The sequence below is a fragment of the Octopus sinensis genome, linkage group LG28 (assembly GCF_006345805.1).
Source record: "Octopus sinensis linkage group LG28, ASM634580v1, whole genome shotgun sequence".
Classification (NCBI taxonomy): Eukaryota; Metazoa; Mollusca; class Cephalopoda; order Octopoda; family Octopodidae; genus Octopus; species Octopus sinensis.
Genome location: NC_043024.1, coordinates 1,683,849 through 1,708,848, shown reverse-complemented (window position 1 = coordinate 1,708,848; position 25,000 = coordinate 1,683,849). Strand labels below are relative to the sequence as shown.

The window sequence follows — 25,000 nt, the reverse complement described above, 5'->3', positions numbered from 1 at the left end:
CTTTTAAGGCCCTCATGCTTTCCGAAATCCGCCGAAACTACACCTGATTATATATACACTTTAGATGAGTTGTAGTGCACCTGAGCACTGTACACAATTATTATTATTATTATTATTATTATATAAGTATATACAATAACACGTGCAATAGGTTCAGTTTCATTGCCGTTGTTGGTCGGTGAAATATCCAGTTAACTGACTGACTGATCGATCGCTTGCTTAATTGCTTAGTGTGCTTGTTGTTAACTGAACAATCAGTCGGTTGTTTATTAGTCAGGTCTATCGCATGTGGACAGATCTTTTTCTTTTTTTTTTCAAAATATGGACAGGAATCTATTTTGCAAAAGAAAAACAAGGGAAAAAATAGGGGTTTGGGGGAGTGAAAGAAAAATAACAAAACAGCAAGGCAGTACGGGGTGCTTCGATATATATATATATATATTCTTTTACTTGTTTCAGTCATTTGACTGTGGCCATGCTGGAGCACCGCCTTTAGTCGAGCAAATCGACCCCAGGACTTATTCTTTGTAAGCCCAGTACTTATTCTATCGGTCTCTTTTGCCGAACCGCTAATTGACGGGGACGTAAACACACCAGCATCGGTTGTCAAGCGATGTTGGGGGGACAAACACATAAACACACACACACACACACACACATATACACATATATACATATATACGACGAGCTTCTTTCAGTTTCCGTCTACCAAATCCACTCACAAGGCTTTGGTCAGCCCGAGGCTATAGTAGAAGACATTTGCCCAAGGTTCCACACAGTGGGACTGAACCCGGAACTATGTGGTTGGTAAGCAAGCTACTTATCACACAGCCACTCCTGCGCCTATATATATATATATTTTTATTTGTTTCAGTCATTTGACTGCGGCCATGTTGGGGCACCACTTTTAGTCGAACAAATCGATCCCGGGACTTATCTTTTGTAAGCCTAGTACTTATTCTATCGGTCTCGAACCGCTAAGTTATGGGGATGTAAACACACCAACATTGGTTGTCAAGCGATGGTTGGGGGACAAACACAGACACACACATATATATGACGGGCTTCTTTCAGTTTCCATCTGCCAAATCCACTCACAAGACTCTGGTTGGCCCAAGGCTATAGTAGAAGACACTTGATCAAGGTGCCACACACTGGGACTGAACCTGGAACCATGTGGTTGGTAAGCAAGCTACTTACCACACAGCCACTCCTGCGCCTGTACATATATCCTTTTTATTTGTTTCAGTTCTTAGACTTTGGCCATTCTGGGGCACCACCTTGAAAATCAGCCCTAATACTTTTCAAATGTTTTTCTAAGCCTGGTACGTCTGAATATCAATCTCTTTACCAAACTGTCAAGTTATGAGGACATAAACACACCAACACAGGTTGTCGAATGGTGGTGGGGAACAAACGTGCATATATATGCATGTATATAGAAACATCTTTGTGTATGCATACATACATATGTAATACACATGTGTAAGCATTTATATATGCATTCATATGTGTATATATATGTTTATGTACATGTATGCAGATGTATATGTAAGTATATCATCATCATCATCATCATTTAGCGTCCGCTTTCCATGCTAGCATGGGTTGGACGGTTCTACTGGGGTCTGTGAAGCCAGAAGGCTTCATCAGGCCCAGTCAGATCTGGCAGAGTTTCTACGGCTGGATGCCCTTCCTAACGCCAACCACTCCGTGAGTGTAGTGGGTGCTTTTTACGTGCCACCCGCACTGGTGCCAGACAGAGCTGGCAAACGGCTACAAACGGATGGTACTTTTACGTGTCACCAACACAGGGGCCAGACAGAGCTGGCAAACGGCCACGAAACGGATGGTGCTTTTGCGTGTCACCGGCACGGGGTATACATATGCATATATATGCATACACCTTCAAATTCATGCCATCATCATAATCATTTGTGTGTTCCATCCTGACTTTTTCACAGGATCCAGTTTGTCCATCGGCTGTAATCATGCTCCTGTCTCTGTTTCGGTTTGTTTCTGTGGCTCAAGAGACCCTGGATCAAAAAGGAGGCAAGCCAGCCACTGGATGCCAAAATCAAGGATTGAACCAGGGACCTTTGGATCTTCAGTCTAACACTCTCCCAACTGAGCTATTTCGATGTGTGTGTTTAATCTTTTACTTGCTTCAGTCATTAGATTGCGGCCATGCTGGGGCACCGGCATGAATTTTTTAGTCAAATGAATTGACCCCAATACTTCTTTTTTAAACCTAGTACTTAGTCTATCCATCTCTTTTGCCAAACTGCTAAGTTATGGGGATGCAAACACACCAACACCAGTTGTGAAGCAGTGGGTGGGGGAGGCACAAACACACACACACATATATACAACAGGCTTCTTTTAGTTTCCGCTCACAAGAGTTTGTCTGGCCCGAGACTATTGCAGAAGGATCATTCAGTGTTGATTTCCCATGCTGGCATGGGTTGGACAGCTTGGCAGGAACTGGCAAGACCAGGGGCGACACCAGTTTCTACAGCTGGGTGCCCTTCCTAATGCCAACTACTTAACAGAGTGTACTGGGTGCTTTTATGGGGGCCCCAGCACCCACATCAATGCATTTTATGTGGCTTCTTGCTTTTAGGGTATCAGCCTGTGTACACATCTATGTCCATTTATATGAATATATGTATATTATACACATATATACATATCATCATCATCATTGTTTAACGTCCGCTTTCCATGCTAGCATGGGTTGGACGGTTCAACTGGGGTCTGGGAAGCCAGAAGGCTGCACCAGGCTCCAGTCTTATCTGGCAATGTTTCTACAGCTGGATGCCCTTCCTAACGCCAACCACTCCGTGAGTGTAGTGGGTGATTTTATGTGCCACCGACACAGGTGCCAGACGAGGCTGGCGAACGGCCACGCTCGGATGGTGTTTTTTTATGTGCCACCGACACATATATTTATAGAAATGTGTGTGTGTATATGTGTAAATGTATATATGCATGTGTACACACACATATATTTATAAACACATGCATGTCTGTACGTGTGTGTGTGTGTGTTTGTGTATATCAACATGTGTATATATGTATGTAGGCACACGTAAATTTGTATCATCATTGTAATTTTACCGTCCACTTTTCCTTGTTTGTGTGGGTCAGAGATTGTTGTGGCAGATTGTCTACAGCTGGACGCCCTTCCTGTTGCCAACCCTCACTTGTGCCTATATATACATATATGTATGTATGTATATGTGTGTGTGTGTGTGTATTCTTTTGTTTGTTTCAGTCATATGAGTGTGGCCATGCTGGAACACTGCTATAATCAAACAAATTGACCCCAGGACTTATTCTTTGTAAGCTTAGTACTTATTCTATCAGTCTTTTTTGCCGAACCGCTAAGTTACAGGGGCATAAACACACCTGCATCGGTTGTCAAGCGATGTTGGGGAGACAGACACACACATGCACGCACATATATACAACAGGCTTCTTTCAGTTTCCGTCTACCAAATCCACTCACAAGGCATGGGTCGGCCCGGGGCTATAGCAGAAGACACTTGCCCAAGGTGCCACGCAGTGGGACTGAACCCGGAACCATGTGGTTGGTTAGCAAGTTACTTACCACACAGCCACTCCTACACCTATGTATGTATGTATGTATAGACGAACAGCTGCCAGATCTATAAATATGTCATTTGTTTGTGATGACAGGTGCCTGTCTTTGACCTTTCTTTCAATTTATTTCTAATGTTCGTCATTAATTACAGCAGATAATCAGCTTGACTTCTACTGTCAGTTGTCTCACTCGTTAGAACTCCCGCATCTTTTATCTCTCAGACTCATTTCACTCATTTTGACTACGGCCATGCTGGGGCGCCAACTGGGATGGTTTTAGTTGAAACCAATTGACTAACCCCATTAACCCGGACTCATTTTTAAAACCCAGTGCATATTCTAATCGCTAAGTTACAGGGATGTAAACACACCAACACCAGCTGTCAACTGGTGGTGTGGGACAAACACACACATATATGTGGAGGCGCAATGGACCAGTGGTTAGGGCAGCGGACTCGCGGTCGTAGGATCGCGGTTTCGATTCCCAGACCAGGCGTTGTGAGTGTTTATTGAGCGAAAACACCTAAAGCTCCATGAGGCTCCAGCAGGGGATGGTGGTGATCCCTGCTGTACTCTTTCACCACAACTTTCTCTCTTACTTCCTGTCTGTTGTACCTGTATTTCAAAGGGCCAGCCTTGTCACTCTCTGTGTCACGCTGAATATCCCCGAGAACTACGTTAAGGGTACACGTGTCTGTGGAGTGCTCAGCCACTTACACGTTAATTTCACGAGCAGGCTGTTCCGCCGATCGGATCAACCGGAACCCTCGTCGTCGTAACCGACGGAGAGTGCTTCCAAAATATGTATATACTTTTCTTATTAAAACTGCAAATTCATCAGAAAAGAAAACTGCTACACAGTTTCATTTTTTCCATTTGTTGAGCAGTTGTGATACAGAATGGAATAAAATATATATATATATATCATCATCATCATCATCGTTTAACATCTGTTTTCTGTGCTAGCACGGGTTGGACGGTTTGACCAGGGTCTGGGAAGCCAGGAGGCTGCTCCAGGCTCCAGTCTGATCTGGCAGTGTTTCTACAGCTGGATGCCCTTCCTAACGCCAACCACTCCGTGAGTGTAGTGGGTGCTTTTTACGTGCCACCGGCACAGGTGCCCGGCGGAGTCTGGCAGTGGCCACGATCGGTTGGTGCTTTTTACGTGCCACCGGCACAGGTGCCAAGAGGGGATATGGCAGCGACCATGATCGGTTGGTGCTTTTTACGTGCCACGGGGAGTCTGACAGCAGCCACGATCACAACTACAATTTCCATTTGATATTTATTTTGATGTTGATGTACTTGACTCAATAGGTCTTCTCAAGCACAGCAGGTCGCCCTACGATCCAAGGTAAGCACAGCAGGTCATTCTGCAATCCAAGGAACTTTGGATGGGCTGGGGCTATGCGAAACTGGTGCAGGAAGCAGCCATGAACTCACATTATTTGTCGGGTCTTTGCAGTCACAGCATATCTCCAGAGATGTGTGTGTGTGTGTAAGTGTCTGTATATACGATGGGTTTCTTTCAGTTTCCATCTACCGAATCCACTGACAAGGTTTTGGTTGGCCCAAGGTGCCCCACAGTGGGACTGAACCCAGAACCTTGTGTTTGAGAAACAAGCTTCTTACCCCACACAGCCACGACTGCATATATGTACTGTATAAAATAACATTGATTTCCAATTTTGGTACAAGGCTAGCAATTTCTGGGGAGGGGGTAAGTCAATTACATTGACCCCAGTACTCAACTGGTACCTATTATTGACCCTGAAAGGGATGAAAGGCAAAGACAACCTCGGTGGAATTTGAACTCAGAACATAAAGACAGACGAAATTTTGGGGCCTCCCTCTCTACACCATTATTGCTCACTGCCCCGCTTGCTCGATCAACTGTTTACTAGGCTTCGCTCAATATCCTTCTAGCCATTAAAGACGGCAAGCTGGCAGAATCGTTAGCACGCCGGGCGAAATGCTTAGCAGTATTTCGTCTGTCTTTACATTCTGAGTTCAAATTCCGTCGAGGTTGGCTTTGCCTTTCGTCCTTTCAGGGTCAATAAATTAAGTACCAGTTGTATACTGGGGGTGATCTAATCGACTGGACCCCTCCCCCAAAATTTCAGGCCTTGTGCTTAGAGGAGAAAAGAATATTCTTCTAACCATTGCTCATTGTCTCTTTTTAACCAAATCCAGAGGTTTGCCTTTTCCGCTGTATCCTGACCATCACCTATGATGGTATTTGCTTTACAATGAGCTAGGCCTAGCAACAACAATACTCACCACCCTACCCTTTAACACTTTCGTTACTGTATTTCTGTTGAGATGCTCTGTGTTTCTTTCAATCAATTTTAAATATAAACAAAGAATTTACTAAAATAACTTCGTTATCATTAAGCTAGTGTTAGGAACATAAGTTGTGACTAAGGCTTAGCAAAAGATTTTAATTCAAAACTTACGAAAACAAGATATTTGTACTACAGAGCCAGAGCCGGTTTCGGCCGGGTTGGTAACAAAAGGGTTAAAGAATATTTTAGGGTTACATTAATATATTGATTCCTTATTTAAGATAGTAAAGTATAACCTAAGGGAGGGTTTGCTGTTATTTCTAGCAGATTGAGAGATCACAGAGGCTCCCTGTCTTTCTGTCTTGTTCGAACAGGTATTGTCAGAGCTGGCTTGCTATGTCATCACAATGGATACTTACTGGTTTGTCCTACATAAAATTCCACAAAATAGATTTGCTCTCCCTGAATGCCATATGGTTGTGCCATAAACTAAGATGGCTAAGGAGGGATTATTGTGATCTTAAGCCTAAGACAGGTCTTAGCTTGTGGTTGTATATTTTTACAACCAGTTCTTCATCGTTTTAATGTCTGCCTTTTCATGCTATTCATGTGTCAAGCTGTGTTTATTGAGGCAGATTTTCTATGGCAGGACGCCCTTCCTGCCATTAATCCTCACCTGTTTCCAAGCAAGGTAATGGTTTCCCAGGGTCAGACAGGTTCTCGCAGAATATCGGAAATGAACGAGGCTGCGTGTATGACAGCATCAGTAATTTTACGACCATCTTGCTACATCAAGAAGACACAAACACACATGCACTCACACGATTATATATAAATTTATGTCTGATCTAATAATACTCTTGTTTTTTTCTCTGTCACATATGAGGGGGTGCTGAATAGTTCCTTGCTTTGTGCAAAAGAAAATAAACGAAGATCACTTAATTATGATTTTATTCAATATATTCCCCTCTCAGGTTCACACACTTATTGCAGTGGTCCTTCTGCTTTTCTTAAGTCCTGTAAAAGAACTCAGAAGGTTGGGTCTCCAACCAGGCCTTTCACTATACCCTTAAAGCCAGAAACTTTTGAGTACCCCCTTGTGTATATATATATATATGGCCCAGTGGTTAGGGCAGCGGTCTCACAGTTGTAGGATCGCAGTTTCGATTCCCAGGCCGGGCGTTGTGAGTGTTTATTGAGCGAAAACACCTAAAAGCTCCTTGATGCTCCGGCAGAAGGTGGCGATCCCTGCTGTACTCTTTCACCACTCTTTCTCCCCCTCTTTCTTCTGTTGGCCTGCTCGCTTAGCCAGCGGGGTGGCGTCATTCGAAGGCTAAAACAATGCGAACGCATTGTGACCAGCGATGTGTAACAACATCTGATGGTCTGGTCGGTCACGTGATCACGTGATATATATATGTATGTATATATATATATATATGTATATATATATATATATATATATGTATATATGTATATATATATATATATATATATGTATATATATATATATAAATAAAATAATGGGCCCAGTTTCCCGGTTTCTATGGCGTATGTGTTCCCCAGCTGGATGGGACGCCAGGCACTCGCAGTGTTACTCATTTTTGCTAGCTGAGTGGACTGGAGCAATGTGAAATGAAGTGTCCAGGAATCAAAATCACAATCTTACGATCACGATGCTGACACCCTAACCACTAAGCCACGCACCTCCACACACACAAGCATATATATATATATATATATATATATATAGATATATATATATATATATATATATATATATATATATATATATATATATTATATATATATAATATATACACACACACACACACACACACACATATATATATATATATACACGCACACACACACATACGAGGGGTGATGAAAAATTCCTGACTTTGGGTAAAAGAAAATACAAGAGGATCAGTTAATAATGATTTTATTCAACAAATTCCCCTCTCAGATTCATACATCTATTGTAGCGGTCCTTCAGTTTTTCGAAACCCTGTAAAAATAACTCAGAAGGTTTGGCCTCTAGCCAGGCCTTTCACAATACCCTTAAAGCCAAGAATTTTTTAGTACCTGTCTCGTAGGTTCTTCTGTTCTTTTGACAGGTCTTGTTTTCAGTCTTGCTGGCTTTCTAGCAAGCCTAGTGGACAGGGTGCCGTTTAATCACCAACAGGTTGTACTGAATTCCATGTTACTAGTTGCACTCAGGGAAGACCTCCCAAGTAACCTGACAAAGGCATCTGATCAAAATAACGAGCAATTTTCAAATCTTCGTTTAGGCAGAATGTTTTAAGCAATTTATCGTGTAAAAGTTGATTAATACAATCTGTGACATTCTTTGTTGACAAGTTCGTTATTTTCTCGTTTATTGTATAAACAATATTGATTTATTAGGATGCTGTTGTGTTTTTATTTTATTCATTTGTGTTTTTCTTCTTGTGTCACTCTCCTCCAGTTTGTGCAACCTTTAAAAAATTATGTGCCTCAGTTTTGACTGGTTTGCTTGTTTCTTTAGTATCTGCTGAAGTGTGTGTGTGATTTTACTAATGGATACAAATCAGGCTGAAGGAGGTCTGCAAATGTCGTCAGCACCAATCTTTCCAGTTTTGTCTGAAATACAAAAATAAAATACAGAAACAAATAAGGGCACAGGTGTGGCTCTGTGGTAAGAAGCTTGCTTCCCTACCACAGGGTTCTGGTGTTCAGTCCCCCTGCATGCCACCTTGGGCAAGTGTCTTCTGCTATAGCCCTAGGCTGACCAAAGCCTTGACTGGATTACAAGAAGCCTTCCATCTTTTCAGGGTCGATAAAATAAGTACCAGCTATACACTGGGGTGAATGTAATCAATTTACTCCCTCCTCCAAAATTAATGGGTTTGTGCTGAAATTTGGAACCAATATCTTTAATAAGGTGGTGTGCCGGACTAAATGCTTAGCGGTATTTTGTGTATCTACATTCTGAGTTCGAATTCTGCCAAGGTTGACTTTACCTTTCATCCTTTTAGGGTCAATAAACTAAGTACCAGTTGAACGCTGGGGCTGATATAATCAAGTTATGCCTTCCCCCAAAATTGCTGGCCTTCTGCCAAAATTGGGAACCAACATTAATATATTTAATGTTATGAAATATTAAAAAGTTAACGAGAAATAATTATGGTGAGACAGAAAGACAGTTAAGTCTTAAGGCGGCGAGCTGGCAGAAACGTTAGCACGCCGGGTGAAGTGCTTAGCGGTATTTCGTCTGTCGTTACGTTCTGAGTCCAAATTCCGCCTAGGTCGACTTTGCCTTTCATCCTTTTGGGGTCGATTAAATAAGTACCAGTTACGCACTGGGGTCGATATAATCGACTTAATCCGTTTGTCTGTCCTTGTTTGTCCCCTCTATGTTTAGCCCCTTATGGGCAGTAAAGAAATAAGACAGTTAAGTTAGTGTCAATATATTTAATGTTTTTTCACTGCTTTTATGGATTCCCATGACTCTCTCTCACCATCCAGTTCCATTCTTATGAATTTAAATTAATAGCTTGAGTCATAGTGGATCATTACTCGACCATGGATGCCACTCCTAGGGACGTGTTGCAGAACCTTTCTTGATAAAGTTTGGTGATCCAGACCATTGATCTTCTAGGGTTCCTCTGCTCAGCCTCAATATAAGAAGCACCATTGGCTCAGTTGAGCTCTTCCACTCACTCTTCACAATCCACCATGCTGCAGTCCCATGACATTGCTGTATCCCTGGCAAGGTGGCTGAATGGGTGGGGGTTATGCCTTCCCAAAAACCAGCCCATAACTGTGCAGGGTACGGTTGTCACTCAGGCGTTTTCAAAATACTTGTATGCCCTGTATTTAATGTAGGGGATATTCAGAAAGTTAGCTGGGAACAATTATGTGCTGGAGAAGCAACAGTTTTAGGCAACGGCTCATATCATATTATATTGACAAATGGGACAAGGGGACGAAGCATGACCGCCAAATGTGGGGCCCTCACACGGGTGATGACAATTGATTGCAACCTTTGGTGATTTGCTGTGCTTGAGAAGACATACCAAGCCAAGTGAAGTCGTTGTCTTGGCCGGTGCCAGTGACATGTGAAAGCATCTGTCCCAGTGACACATAAAAGGTACCCCCCCACTGCACTCTTGAAGTAATTGGTGTTAGGAAGAGCATCCGGCTGTAGAAACCAAGCCAAATTCAGACTGGAACCTGGTAGAGCTCCCTGGCTTACCATTTTCAGTCAAGCCGTCTAAATGAGGATGATGATGATGACAGCTGATAACTTCATGTTTCAGTCTTATGACCTCCTCAGCAAAGTATAGACTTAGCTGCTTTGTGGCAAAGTAGGGATGGGAGACGCACCAACTGCATGTATGGGAATGTGCACAGGTTGTTTTGGGAAACTGGAATCGTTTAGAGAACAACTGAGACACCACCCACTTCTTCTTCTTCTTCACATCAACAACAACAATAACAAGAAGAAGACTGAGTGAGTGTTGTGTAATTGAAAATACAGTAAAGCAGGTTATTTTTAACATATGGTCTTACAGTTTCAACAAGTCTTTCCATGTGGTGAGTGCTTGTGTGTGTGTGTGTATAGACACACACACACACACATACATATATATATATGTATATATATATATATATATATATATATATATATATATATACGTACATACACACACGTATGATGTATGTGTATTTGTATCGAAGACCTATAAATCAGTTATAACAAGTGTGCACATAGTGTGTGTGTGTGTGTGTGTGTGTGTGTATGCATGTATACACGTGTATGTATGTATGTGTGTGTATGCGTGTATGATAAACTATAACTGACATTACTACAAACCCAACTGCTGTTATTAACAGAATTTGTTTTTAATGTTTAGCTCCTCCAGGTCAGCCCCTCAATCAAGCTTATCTATGATGGAAACAAAAAACCAATCCAACCATGACCACCCCATCTTTTTAGGAGTAATGACACTACATTATACAATGTGTCCTACATACCTTTTTCTGATTTTTTTTCTCGTTAAAAAAGAAAAAAAGGGAGTAGGGTGTAATTTGAGGGAGATTAACTGCTGTTTCTTGCAATTTGAATGACAAGTGGTGGTTCCTCCATTGTTGAAATATATATTTTGTATATAATTAGTATACACGATGGCAGTGAGAGTAGGGTACTTGCTTTAGAGTACCATGTAATTGCAGCTATTTACTATTTTAATCATAATTATTAGCGACAAGGGTTGATTCCCATGGTGATGGTGGTATCATGCTGCCGCTACTACAGATGGTGGCGGTGGTGGTGATGATGGTGGCAGTGGTGATGACGGTGATGGTGGCGGTGGTGGTAATATTAGCCTCGAGGTAGAATGGTATTATAACAGCTGTTATGTGTTATTTTAACGTTCTGAGTAAGAATACTTTAAAGCTATTTAAAATTCAATTTTCTGACAGTCAAATCAAGATTGATTGATGACAATGAATGCTTTTTTTATGCTCAGAAATTTGTTATTTGTGTACTTTATGAATGTAAAAGACCATATAAAACGATATTACAAAACTTGCTGTGTTACAGCAAGCGATTATAATGACAATTCTCTCCGTATATTGAAGGTGCTTTGTTCATGTATGTATAGATATGTATATCATCATCATTGTCATCATTTAATGTCTGCTTTCCATGCTAGCATGGGTTGGATGGTTCGACTGAGGTCTGGTGAACCAGATGGCTGCACCAGGCTCCAGTCTTGATCTGGCTGTACCAGGTTCCAGTCTGATTGCCATTCCTAACGCCAACCACTCCATGAGTGTAGTGGATGCTTTTTACGTGCCACTGGCCTGACACGGACATCAGCCACGACTACAGTCTCACTTGGCTTGACAGCTCTACACAGTATATCGCCAAAAAATATATATATTAATCAACCAAAATTGCGAGGATGATCCGGTTCTTGACTGAAGATTGAAGGCTTCGAATGACCCGTCCATGGTTTTTGTATTGTCTTCTAAATGTTTTGCGTTCTTGTCCTATTTTGTATTTTTTATGTATTTTATATATATATATATATATATACATACATACATACATACACACATCACTAAAGTGACGAAGGGCACAAATCAGCACTGGTACTGCTAGAAATAAGAGTCAAAACAACTGAATAGCCACAGAAAGCACTATCTTATGCCTCCCTTGTCAGTCATTAAGATAATGCTTCCTGTGGCTATTCAGTTGTTTTGACTCTTATTTCTAGCAATACTGGTGCTCATTCGTGCCCTTTGTCACTTTAGTGACACATGTGTTTCTACCTTTAGGTTGTAAAATTGCAAATTAGCCACCCAGATTATTTATTACATATATATATATATACACACGATGATGATGTATATATAATGTACTGTTTCCATGATAGAAAATTCAATAAAGAAAGTACTCCATGTGGTGAGAGATAAATATTATTTATTCAAAGGTCACAATACACATCTTTAAGTGCTACTAATAGTTTCATATGTTGAGAAATACTCAGACATATCATCAGGCACAAACCACATAGCATAAAGAACTAAAGAAATTGAACAAGAGAAGAAACATGAAAAAACTGAGAAAGCAACATGTGCGCGCGCGCGTGTGTGTGTGTGTGTGTGAAATTTAGATTATTTAAAATATGTTTTTGATATATTTCAACTTCTGAAGGGAAATTCCTTGCAGTTGTCATAAAGAAAAAATTTTCTCTTATGGTCAGATGTTGGGACTCACTGAGAAGGGACGACAGGGGACTGAGACTGCTGGTGGTTTGCTGTGCTTCAAAAGACACTTCAAGCTAAGTTAAAGTGATGTTGCCCTTGCATACAGGCAACCCTCTCCAGAGCTGAGCATCCTTAATCTTGCGGGCCCTTAGGTGCTGGTGCCATGTAAAAAGCCCCCATGCTGGTACTTTGTTAAAAGCACCCTTTATTCTCTGTAAAGTGGTTGGCATTGGGAAGGGCATCCAGTCATAGAAACCTTGCCGAAACAGACAGGGAGCCTGAAAAGCCCTTCAGCTGGTCAGCTCCTCTCAAACCGTCCAACCCATACCAGCATGGAAAACAGATATTAAACAACAATGATGATGATGGTAAAAGGTATAAAAACATCATATCTGCCCAGTGCTTCCCCCTATTGGATTTCCAGATGGGTGTTTCTAGCTCTTTAGCCCTCCTCCATGGGAAATACCGAAAAGACATAGAACTGGGCAAATTCAAAACTGTAACTTTAATTAAAAAAACAGTTGACATCAGTGACCGAGTGGCACTCTTTGACTTCCTGGTCAGGATAAATCCAGCAGCATCGGGGCCAAGCAGTGATTGGGAATAAAGGAACTTTTGGCTTAGTTAAAATATGCTTGTGACATATTCCAACTTCTAAAGGCAAATTCTCTGCAGTCACCATGAAGAAAGAATGCTTTCTTATGATGCCTCATAACTAGACTATATCCTATGACATTGTTGTACTCAATAAGTGTGTAATTGTGTCGTTTGTTTCTGTTTCAGCTGTCTTTCTTTGAACCTTCTGCAGCGGACACGATCCAACTGACTGAGGGCAATATACAAAGTATTTTTGGTCAGTATCATTTGCTAAACCCCTTTATTACATTTACATGAATATGCGTGTTAATACATACATACATGCATGCATGCATCCATACATACATACATTCATCCATGTGTCCATACATGCATGCATACACACCTACATACATCTGTTTCTCCATGAGGTAATACTTCCCCATGGGCAGACCTGTTTTCCACGGCAAACCAGAAACCTGCAACATGTCTTGTGTGATAGTGGCACTTGTTTAGACCCATCACATGATAGCAAGACAAAGGGATATTGACACACACACAGGTATATACATATCTATATATGACAGGCTTCTCTCATTCCCAGCTGTTGGATGGTTGTTGACTCTACAGAGTTCGTCTCTTCTTTGGTAGGTTTTGTTTTTCGTCCTGCTGGGTATCCATCGGAAACAAACTCTCCGTGCCAGGCAGGAAAAGTCAGGGCAGTCAACAGCCTGCCCACACAACAGGTTGTACTGGGTTACATGTTACCAGTTGCGCTTGAGAGCAACCTCTCACTCACGTTCATGCATACATACAGCCATGCATATGTTTGTGTGTGTATAAATGTAGGGAGAACAATATACACCTCCACTACTCCATACTGTAAACACACTCATGGGCAGACCTGTTTTCCACGGCAAACCAGGAACCTGCAACATGTCTTGTTAAGACCCATCACATGATAGCAAGACAAAGGGACACTCTCTCTCACACACACACACACACACACACACACATATATATATGACAGGCTTCTTTCAGTTTCTGTCTACTAAATACCAGTTGATCCAGCAAGCGGGCCTCATATCAGTGAGGGGTTCCAGTGCACAATGATGCCATTGAGAAGTAGGCCCCAAAACAGAATGCATTCTCTCCTGATGACCCCCATACACTTGCTGGCTTCTGGTATGCGGAGTTCTCGACTGGTAGCCCCTGCATGTGCAAGTTGTTTGCAAAACACGACTACGTTACTGTCCCTCATTGACCACACACACACACTTCTTTGTATAAATGTTACCCCTGACCCTTATCTCCTCCATCACCCTTTCACTCTAAATCTACCATTTTCTATTTCAGCCAGACATGAATTAGTATTTGTAAATTTTTATGCAGACTGGTGAGTTAACCTTTTCCTGTTATTTCTTTTGTTTATTTCTAGATTAGGGAAAAGTTGGGCTCCTTTTAGGCACCTTTCTATAATGAAGATCAGTATTTATTCCCCCCTGTTTAGGTACCGCCTAATGATGGACAGTGTCTGTCCCCTTCCTTCTAAGGTACCTTCTAAGGAAAAGTGGTCTGTCTCCTTGTTTCGGTACCCTCTAATGAAGGGTAGCATCTGTAACTTGATTGGGTGCCTTCAAATGAAGAAATGAAGAACTGTATCCTATTTAGGTATCTTCTTCTAAGGGACAGCATCTGTCCCTTTGCTTAGATATGTCCTAATGAAGGACGATATATCCCCCCCACTTTTTTTACTTTTGGTACCTTGAAATGAATAACACATTGTTCCCTGTTTATCTATTGAATGAGTGTTCCTATATATATATATATATATATAAAAAAGTGTACGTACGCCGCTATATATATATATATATATATATATATATATATATAAAAATACAAAATGGGACAAGAACACAAAACATCCAGATAGACGATACAAAAAACACGGACGGTTCATTCAAAGCCTTTAATCTTCAGTCAAGAACCGGATCATCCTCGCAATTTCGGCTGATTAATCTTGAGATTGCTCCAATATATATATATAAAGGTCCCTTATTTTAGTGGTTGCATGATGCAGCCCTGGTAGTTACTTAGTCTCAGGTCAGCCCTGGGAGAAGTAGATGTTGAAACATTGATCATCCTTTTTTTTTATTCAGGCAGTGTATCTGGGACTACATTATCTAATGTGCTTTGTTCTTTGTTTAAAGACCACACACACACACACACCAGCACATGCATGCACATATACATACATACGATTGAATTTGGTGGTGGTTTGCAGAACCAGTAGAGCATCAAACAAAATACATGGTCATGTTGGGTTATCTCCCTTCACTGTATAGCTTTAATCTTATGATGTTTTAGCTGTGATCATCCTTTTTTTTTACTCAGGCAGTGTATCTAGGACTACATTATCTTATGTACTCTGTCCTTTTTTTTTAAAGACCACACATACACAGGCACATGCCCCAGCATGGCCACAGTCTAATGACTGAAACTACTAAAAGAATTACAGATATGCACATCCATAGTTGTGGCATCTTCTGGTTTACAGCTGTCAATACAAGCAAAGTGTCTCCTTGCAATGCAAAGTGGGGTCAGAAATTTGAATTTAAAATTGAGGAATATATATATGTAAGGTGCAGGAGTGGCTGTGTGGTAAGTAGCTTGCTTACCAACCACATGGTTCCGGTTTCATTCCCACTGTGTGACACCTTGGGCAAGTGTCTTCTACTATAGCCTCTGGCTGACCAAAGCCTTGTGAGTGGATTTGATAGACGGAAACTGAAAGAAGCCCGTCGTATATATGTATATATGCGTGTGTGTGTTTGTACCCCCAACATTGCTTGACAACTGATGCTGGTGTATTTACATCTCCGTAACTTAGCAGTTCAGCAAAAGAGACTGATAGAATAAGTACTAGGTTTACAAAGAATAAGTCCCGGGGTCGATTTGCTCGACTAAAGTTCTAGGGTTGATTTGTTTAACTAAAGGCAATGCTCCAGCATGGCCGCAGTCAAATGCCTGAAACAAATAAAAGAATCTCTCTGCTCACTGCTAAACTCCATCTCATCTCATCTCCATTGATACCATTTCAGGTGCCGTTTCAGTCAAATTTTAGCACCAGTCTTTGATGAATCTTCCAAAAAAATTAAAGAAGAATTTCCAGTAAGTATTTTTAGTGTTTTCGACAATTCCACGAAACAGATTAAATGCATCCACCCTTATCTATCACAGATGTTTTTGGTTCCCCAAAAAAGGGGGAAGGTTCACAGTGGTAAGTGAATAACAGAACATATGAGGGGCCTATAGGGTCTCATTCTTGAGACCCCAAGTTGTCTCATTCAGTTGTCCTAGTAATAGATCTGAACAGTTTTTCAATCTTGTCAGGCTCTTTGCTCGAACCAGTGCAACCTGTTCATGCCAGACTTGTTGATTGAGTTATGTAAGCATGACTGTCAGGCCTGGGTTTGATCTTTTGTGGTAGCCAAGATATTTCATCTGCCACAACTACAGATCATCATCATTGACACCATCGTTTAATGTCCGTTTTCCATGCTGGCATGGGTCGGACAGTTTGATAGGAAGCAGCCAAGCAGAAAACTGCACCAGACTCCTGTGTCTCTTTTGGCAAGGTTTTTACAGCTAGATGCCCTTCCTAACACCAACTACCCTGCAGAGTGGACCGAGTGCTTTTTATGTAGCACTAGCAAGGTGGCGAGCTGGCAGACACGTTAGCGCGCCGGGCGAAATGCTTAGCGGTATTTCATCTGTCGCTACGTTCTGAGTTCAAATTCCACTGAGGTCAACATTGCCTTTCATCCTTTCGGGGTCAATAAATAAAGTACCAGTTTCGCACTGGGGGTGATATAATCGACTCAATCCCTTCGTCTGTCCTTGTTTGTCCCCTCTATGTTTAGCCCCTTCTGGGCAGTAAAGAAATTACTAGCACAGGGGAGGTCAGTTTTGGTATGGTTTTTACGGCTGGATGCCCTTCCAAATGCTAACCACCCTGCAGAGTGGACCGAGTGCTTTTTTACATGGCACCAATACAGGGGAGGTCAGTTTTGGTATGGTTTTTACAGATGATAGCATAGCAGTAATTTACTAAACTGACCGGTTGATCCTGACCATTGACCTTTGTTTTCTGGTCATCCATTCTGCATCTGGTGATATTTCCCATTGACTCAATAACTTCACCTGCCAAAATAGTTCCCATCCACCATGCTGCAGCTCCTGACTTCAGCATATTCTAGCTCAGGTGGTTGTTACATGCTATTTAGCCCATGGCTGGGACACTGGGACACGTGCTACTGTTCTGGAGTTAGAGCAGTCCTGTGAATAATATTGGCTAAAAGGTGGTTCTACACTCCTCAGAACCTTGGAATTCCTAAACTAGGACCCCATGACCAGATGCAGTTTAAAGTTATACCTTGGGTATATGTGTTGGACTCATGATTGTGAGATTGTGGTTTCAATTCCTGGACAGGGGCTGTGTTGTGTCCTTGAGCAAAACATTCATTTCACATTGCCCCAGTCCACTCAGCTGGCAAAAATGAGTGACGCTGTGAAGGACTGATGTCCCATCCAGGTGGAGAATTTATATGTCATGGAAACAGGGAAACCAGTCCTTATGAGTCAGCATGACTTGAGAAGGTAACTTTACCTTTATAATAATAATAATAATAATAATAATTGTGTACAGTGCTCAGGTGCACTACAACTCATCTAAAGTGTATATATAATAAGGTGTAGTTTCGGCAGATCCCGGAAAGCATGAGGGCCTCAAAGGATGCAGTGTCATGGCAGTCAACAACTGACGCAGGCAGTTTATTCCATGCTTCATGTGGTTGTGTGTGAGTGGATTGTGGAAGTGTGTGTGATTGTGTGTGTGTGTTCAGTCCACTAATTGATTTACATAATTTCATTTTCTCTCTCTCTCCCCTTTTTTCCCCAGAATCCTGGTAAAATAGCATTTGGAAGAGTTGACTGTGATGCAGAAAGTAAGTGACATCATCTTTACATATTCTCTTTGTATTTCATCATCATCATCATCATTGTTGACACCATCGTCATCACCATCATTGTCAACGTCATCATTTCTTTATTCTATTTGTTCTGAGTTTTTTTTTCTTTTCCCATCCTCTTCCCTGTCAATGATTTCCTCTTCCTGGAAGTTTGTAAAACGGACACCAGTAATTGGTTGGCGACCGTTTAGTTATTTCCTTTCATCGGGAGACGACAGGATAGACTTGGATTAACGAGATGACAAACAGACTAATCAAACGATTGAACGATGAAATGAACGATTAATCAAGCAATTGATTCGTTAACTGGCTAATTAGTTAATTGGTTGACTTGTGATGACAACAACAAGAAACAAAATAGAAACAGAACATGTTTTTTTATTGGCAAAATGGTTGTCCCTGGATACAATATACAGTCAGACCTCATTTTACGAGGACCCACATTACGAGACCCCAAGCTTACAAATTTTCAAGAATTTATATTTTGTTTACAAGTTTCCGCTTTACATATACTCTTTACTTGTTCAGTCATTTGACTGCGGCCATGCTGGAGCACCACCTTTAGTCAAGCAACTCGACCCCGGGACTTATTCTTTGTAAGCCCAGTACTTATTCCATCGGTCTCTTTTTGCCGAACCGCTAAGTGACGGGGACGTAAACACACCAGCATCGGTTGTCAAGCAATGCTAGGGGGACAAACACAGACACACAAACATATACACACACACACACAAACATATACACACACACACACACACATATATATATATATATATATATATATGTACATATATACGACGGGCTTCTTTCATTAGTTTCTGTCTACCAAATCCACTCACAAGGCTTTGGTCTGTCCAAGGCTATAGCAGAAGACACTTGCCCAAGATGCCACGCAGTGGGACCGAACCCGGAACCAAGTGGTTGGTAGGCAAGCTACTTACCACACAGCCACTCCTGCGTATATGTGTATACATATTACCAAAGCTCTGTCATACGTTCCGTATATTTCTATGGAATTGTTCTTAGGCATTACACTTTTAATTTAAAAAAAATAGGTTCCAAACTTTTGGCCACAACAGTATATCTGTGTGTGTGTGTGTGTCTGTCTGTGTGTCTATCTTATCTCTCTCTGGACCGTTTTATTTCTTTATTTAAAATTTTTTTTCTTTTTTGTTTTCCCCCACCCTTGCAGCCAGTGTATCGTCATCATATCACATCAGTAAGTATCCCACCTTAAAGCTGTTCCGGAATGGGCAAGCGGTGAAAAAAGAATATCGGGGCCAAAGGTCGGTCGACGCTTTGGCGGAATACATCCGGGAGCAGCTTAGGGATCCTATCCAAGAAGTGAAAACCTCAGAGGGTCTCGATGAGCTTGAAGTAAGTATTTCATCACCATCACCACCATCATCATTGTCACCATCATCATCATCATCATCATCATCATCATCATCATCATCATCATCATCATCATCATCATCATCACCACCACCACCACCACCACCATCATTTAGTGTTTACTTTTCCATGCTCGCATGAGGCACATCTCTCTAAGGTCCCTTCACTCTCCCCAATCCTTGCCTGTTCCCAACTAAGATAATATTTCCCCAGGACCGGACATGTTTTCATGGAAGATTGCAAATGAATAACTCCCATTTGCATGATAGGGATGCTCACATGATGTCAAGGCAAAAAGACAGCAATACACACACACACAGCAGGCTTCCACACAGTTTCTGTTTACCAAATTCACTCACAGGGCTTCGGGTCAGCCCGGGGCTATAGTGGAAATACCCTTGTTCATGGTGCTCTGCAGTGGGACTGAACTAAAAACCACGTGGTTTGGAAGCAAGCTTCACCTTTGCAGCCATCTGACTGATGCTTTGGAGTACCTTGATTCTTGGATTATCTTACCCGACTGGATTACCTCCACGGATTACCTCTCGGAGTATACCAGTTCTTCACCCTTGATCGTGCTTCTTACCACACACAGCCAGGCTTGGACCCCTAATTTGTGAGAAAAAAAAAAGACAAAAAGTAATTTTTAACCTTTTGCTTGTTTTAGAAATCATCATCATCATTTAGCATCCGTTATCCTTGCTGTCATGGGTTGGACGGTTTAATTGAAAATTGGTAAGCTAGGGAGCTGCACCAGGTTCCTATCTGATTTGGCAAGGTTTTACAGCTGGATGCCCTTTCTAATGTCAACCACCCCACCTCCAATGTTATTATTATTAGCTGGCAGAATCGTTAGCACATTGGGCAAAATGCTTAGCGGTATTTCATCTGCCGTGTTCTGAGTTCAAACTCCACGGCAGTTGACTTTACCTTTCATCCTTTCAGGTTAATAAATTAACTCCAGGGAAACACCGGGGTCAATTTAATCGACTGGTCCCCTCCCTCCAAATTTCAAGGCCTTGTACATATAGTAGAAAGGATCATCATCATCGTCTTTTTTTTTATGTCTTTTCTCAGGCAAAGAAGCGAAACATCATCGGCTACTTTGCTGACAAGGAGTCAGAGGGCTACAAGACCTACATGCGGGTGGCCAGCCAGCTGAGGGACGACTGCCCCTTCTATGCTGCTTTTGGGTAAGTCTACTTAGGCCTTTAGCATTCACCATTACTCTGCCATATGTGATGTTTATTTTCAGACTAACACTGCAGGGAAGGTGCAAGAGGCCAGATCTGGCCAGTTTGACCCTTTAGCATTCAGATTTCTCTGTCAAATGTTCTACTTATTTACTCTCTTTTACTCTTTACTCTTTTACTTGTTTCAGTCATTTGACTGCGGCCATGCTGGAGCACCGCCTTTTAGTCGAGCAAATCGACCCCGGGACTTATTCTTTGTAAGCCCAGTACTTATTCTATCGGTCTCTTTTGCCGAACCGCTAAGTGACGGGGACGTAAACACACCAGCATCGGTTGTCAAGCAATGCTAGGGGAACAAACACACACACACATACATATACATATATACAACAGGCTTCTTTCAGTTTCCGTCTACCAAATCCATTCACAAGGCTTTGGTCGGCCTGGGGCTATAGCAGAAGACACTTGCCCAAGATGCCACGCAGTGGGACTGAACCCGGAACCATGTGGTTGGTTAGCAAGCTACTTACCACACAGCCACTCCTGCACCTTTATTCAAATTTTTTTTTTTAATCCTGCATTATCTCGTAGCTTCAAGATTTCAATGATGTAATTGCTTACTTTTAGGATGACATTGTAGGAAAAGCGTGATTGGCCAGATCTGGTCCATTTGCTCTTAAAAGAAGGTAGAATATTTAGGCTGAATAAGGGCCAGTTTCAGTGCTAAATGGTTAATCGTTTTAATGCCAACCCATCTGTGACTGTCCCTAGTTCTCTGCTACAAACCTTTAAAGCAATCAACATTAAAAGGTTGCCATCAAAATTTCCTGTTAATTAATGTCCCAAACACCAGATTAATAACGACTGTTGTTCCAATAAATTCTTCATTAGTTTTAAAACTAATTAAAACAAAGAAGTGTCTATTGACAGAGATCATCATCATCATTTAGCGTCCACTTTCCATGCTAGCATGGGTTGGACGGTTCGACCGGGGTCTGTGAAGCCAGAAGGCTGCATCAGGCCCAGTCTGATCTGGCAGTGTTTCTACGACTGGATGCCCTTCCTAACGCCAACCTATAACAACAAAAGGGCTAAAGTGATCTGAAATTAAAACCATCCATCAAAATTTCATTTTTAATCTAAGTTCCAGACACCATCTTAATAATGGCAAAGTTATTTGAATAAATTCTTTATTATTTTCCAAAGTAATCGAAACAAAAGCAGTGGATTTCAACAGAAATAATGGTAAGAAAAGAGATGAAGTGATCTTCTCTAAATTAAAACCTAATTAAAATAATGACTAATTATTTTCCAGGCCCGTTGCTGAGGCTGAAAGAAATGGAGCAGACACTATTGCTTTCAGACCACCAAATGTAATTATTATTATTATTATTATTATTATTATTGAGTGAGAGAGCAGTGCATGCCATCAAAGTGACACTGGGGTAGAATATACGAAGCCCAGTATACCTATCATGACTTCCTGTCTGGTAAGGGGTACACCAGGCACATGCATCACAACCATATGTGTGTGACATGGGGATTACATATCAAGATAAACAGCACATGACTTTGCAGGTGGGGCCCAGTTAGAATTTTCTTCAGGTCGAGTAGCCCATCCCTCTCAAAAAAGGTCCTTGAATAAGGATTGTTTAAGGATGTTGAACAAAAACTCGTGTTTCCAGAAGTGAATTATTCCAAACCCCTCTCAACACATGGCTATGATGCTCCCCACTACTTCTTCTCATGATCAGAGATGCACGTATCGTCAGCCACCAAATGACATGCTCAACTGGTTAAGGTCCGACAACTGACCAGCAAATCTGTGGTATTGAGCAGAATATTTGCTGTAGCCCATCTTTTATACTTAAGACAAAATATGTACATGGGGACCACTGCTTAGTACTGTATCAGGGCATTTATTATTATTATTGAAGATGGCAAGCTGGCAGAATTGTTAGCACACTGAATCGTTAGCCTAGCAGTATATCGCCTGTTGCTCCATTCTGGGTTGAAATTCCATTGGAGGTTGACTTTGACTTTCATCCTTTTCGGGGTCAATGAATTAAATACCAGTGAAACACTGGGGTCAATGTAATCAACTCATTCCCTCCCCTAAAATTTCAGTGCTTCTGCGTATATAGTAGAAAGGATTATTACTATTGTTATTATTATTGTATATTGGTTAATGTGCGGCGTATGGGGCGTGGAGAGACTTGCAGAAGGGGTGACTAGGACAGAGACTTGTGGAGCTGGTTAGAGAGAGCAGCCTTGGAGAATGTATTTCAGTGAAGTCATAGGATACTGTAGTAGTAGTAGCAGTAAACTAGTGAAAGGGTAGTGGGGAGAGGTGAAGATAGGGAAACGGTAAGAAAACAGAGAGAGTGAGTACTTGGTGGATGGGTTGGAGGTGGGGGGGCAGGGGCTCTTGAAACCTTGTTGTTTTCTTCATTTCTCTTGTTTCTCTTCCTTCAGACTCATAGACAAGACAAAATCTTCACTGGAGCCATCACCAACTACGACCATTTACAGCAGTGGATATTTGATAAATGTGTCCCTCTCGTACGAGAGATCACATTTGAAAATGCCGAGGTCAGTTAACCTTATTTGTAAATTCATGCCTTTTGTTGTAGTTTTAGCCCTTGTTAGTTTTAGCCCTTGTTATTTTTGAAGAACTCCTTGTCAGTTTATCTCTTGTACAGAAGGGTTCTGAAAAGTTCCTGGCTTTGAGGGAATCACGAAAGGCCTGGCTGTAGGCCCCTGCCTTCCAAGTTCTTTCACAGGGCTTAGAAAAACTGAAGGACCCCTGCAACAAGTGTGTGAATCTGAGAGGGGAATATGTTGGATAAAATCTCAACTGACCATCCTGTAATTTCTTTTACCCAAAGCCAGGAACTATTCATCACCACCTCATAGATTTGACCCCTTTTTTAATTGATTTATCAATTTAGCCCTTGTTGATTTCCCTTAAGTTTTTAGTCCTTGATATCTATGTTGTTATTTGTTTAACTCTAGCATTCAGGGGGGGGGGCCAAGATATTTTGTGCATTGATGCACTTGAGAGAGATCCGCCCACCACAACAGACTTGAGCTCCTAAAACCAATATAAAAAAAGTATTGGTATGGGTCCTTGTGCCACACAAAAGGGCCTGGTGCCACGTAAAAAGCATGTGAAGAGAACTGGTCTTGGCACCACATAAAAAGCACCCAGTGCACTCTGTAAGGTGGTTGGCATTTGGAAGGGCATCCAGTTGTAGAATCTAAACCAAAACAGACTGTGGGACCTGGTGCAGCCCCCTGGCCTTGCTGGTTCCAGTCAAGCTGTCCAACCCATGCCAGCATGGAAAAGTGGACATTAAATGATGGTGATGATGATGATGATCACTCTCTCAAATGTAATGTTTATTTATTCTCATTGTTTTGAATTAATCCTGTGTTATCTCGTAGCTTCACAATCTCAATGATGTGATTGCTTATTTTAAGAAGGACATTGTCGGGTGGGTGTGAAAGGCCAGATCTGGCTGGCGTGAACATAAAACAGGGGGAATGATTTGGCCAGATGTGGCTGGTTTTGATGCCAAAGGGTCAATTGAACTTTGAATATGTCTGTGTTCTATTAAACTTAACGAATCTTTGTTGCTTTAAACTTAATTAGCTGATTTGTATTTTTTAGAATAAAGTATTTTCATAATTGTCTGCCAAATTGTTAAAAGATTATTACACACCTGACCCCCAGGCACAAGTGTGGCTGTGTGGTAAGAAGCTTGCTTTCCAACCACAAGGTTCCGGGTTCAGTCCCTCTGCATGGCACCTTGGGCCTAGGCTATCCAAAGCCTTGCAAGTAGATTTGGTAGGCGGAAACTGAAAGAAGCCTGTCGTATATATCCATATGTGTGTACATGTGTCCATCCATGTGTGCACATACGTGTGTGTTTGTGTGTCCATCCTTGTCTTGCCATCCTGAAATGATTGTAAACAAGCTTCACCCTCATACAAGTGGTGTTGTTTGTTGCTAGTCTTCTTCCCCCAAAAAACATTCCTAGCTTTGAAACAACATTAGCTTGCTAGCAAAAGGTAAAGGTGGGCGACAGAAAGAGCGTCCAGCCGTAACAAAGACACGTACCCCAAGAAATTCCATCTGACCCTTACAAAC

At 41.6% G+C, this 25,000-nt stretch overlaps 1 protein-coding gene across 1 annotated transcript in view; it reads left to right on the top strand.

Moving 5' to 3' along the window:
• Window positions 1–25,000, top strand: part of LOC115225775 (endoplasmic reticulum resident protein 44) — a 56,364-nt gene that overhangs the window by 10,883 nt on the left and 20,481 nt on the right. Inside the window, exons 2-9 of the mRNA XM_029796728.2 lie at window positions 13,437–13,506; window positions 14,586–14,625; window positions 16,331–16,400; window positions 18,190–18,235; window positions 19,452–19,636; window positions 20,732–20,847; window positions 22,163–22,220; window positions 23,323–23,439. Coding sequence (XP_029652588.1) covers window positions 13,437–13,506; window positions 14,586–14,625; window positions 16,331–16,400; window positions 18,190–18,235; window positions 19,452–19,636; window positions 20,732–20,847; window positions 22,163–22,220; window positions 23,323–23,439 — 702 coding nt within the window. The remainder of the gene's footprint in view (window positions 1–13,436; window positions 13,507–14,585; window positions 14,626–16,330; window positions 16,401–18,189; window positions 18,236–19,451; window positions 19,637–20,731; window positions 20,848–22,162; window positions 22,221–23,322; window positions 23,440–25,000) is intronic.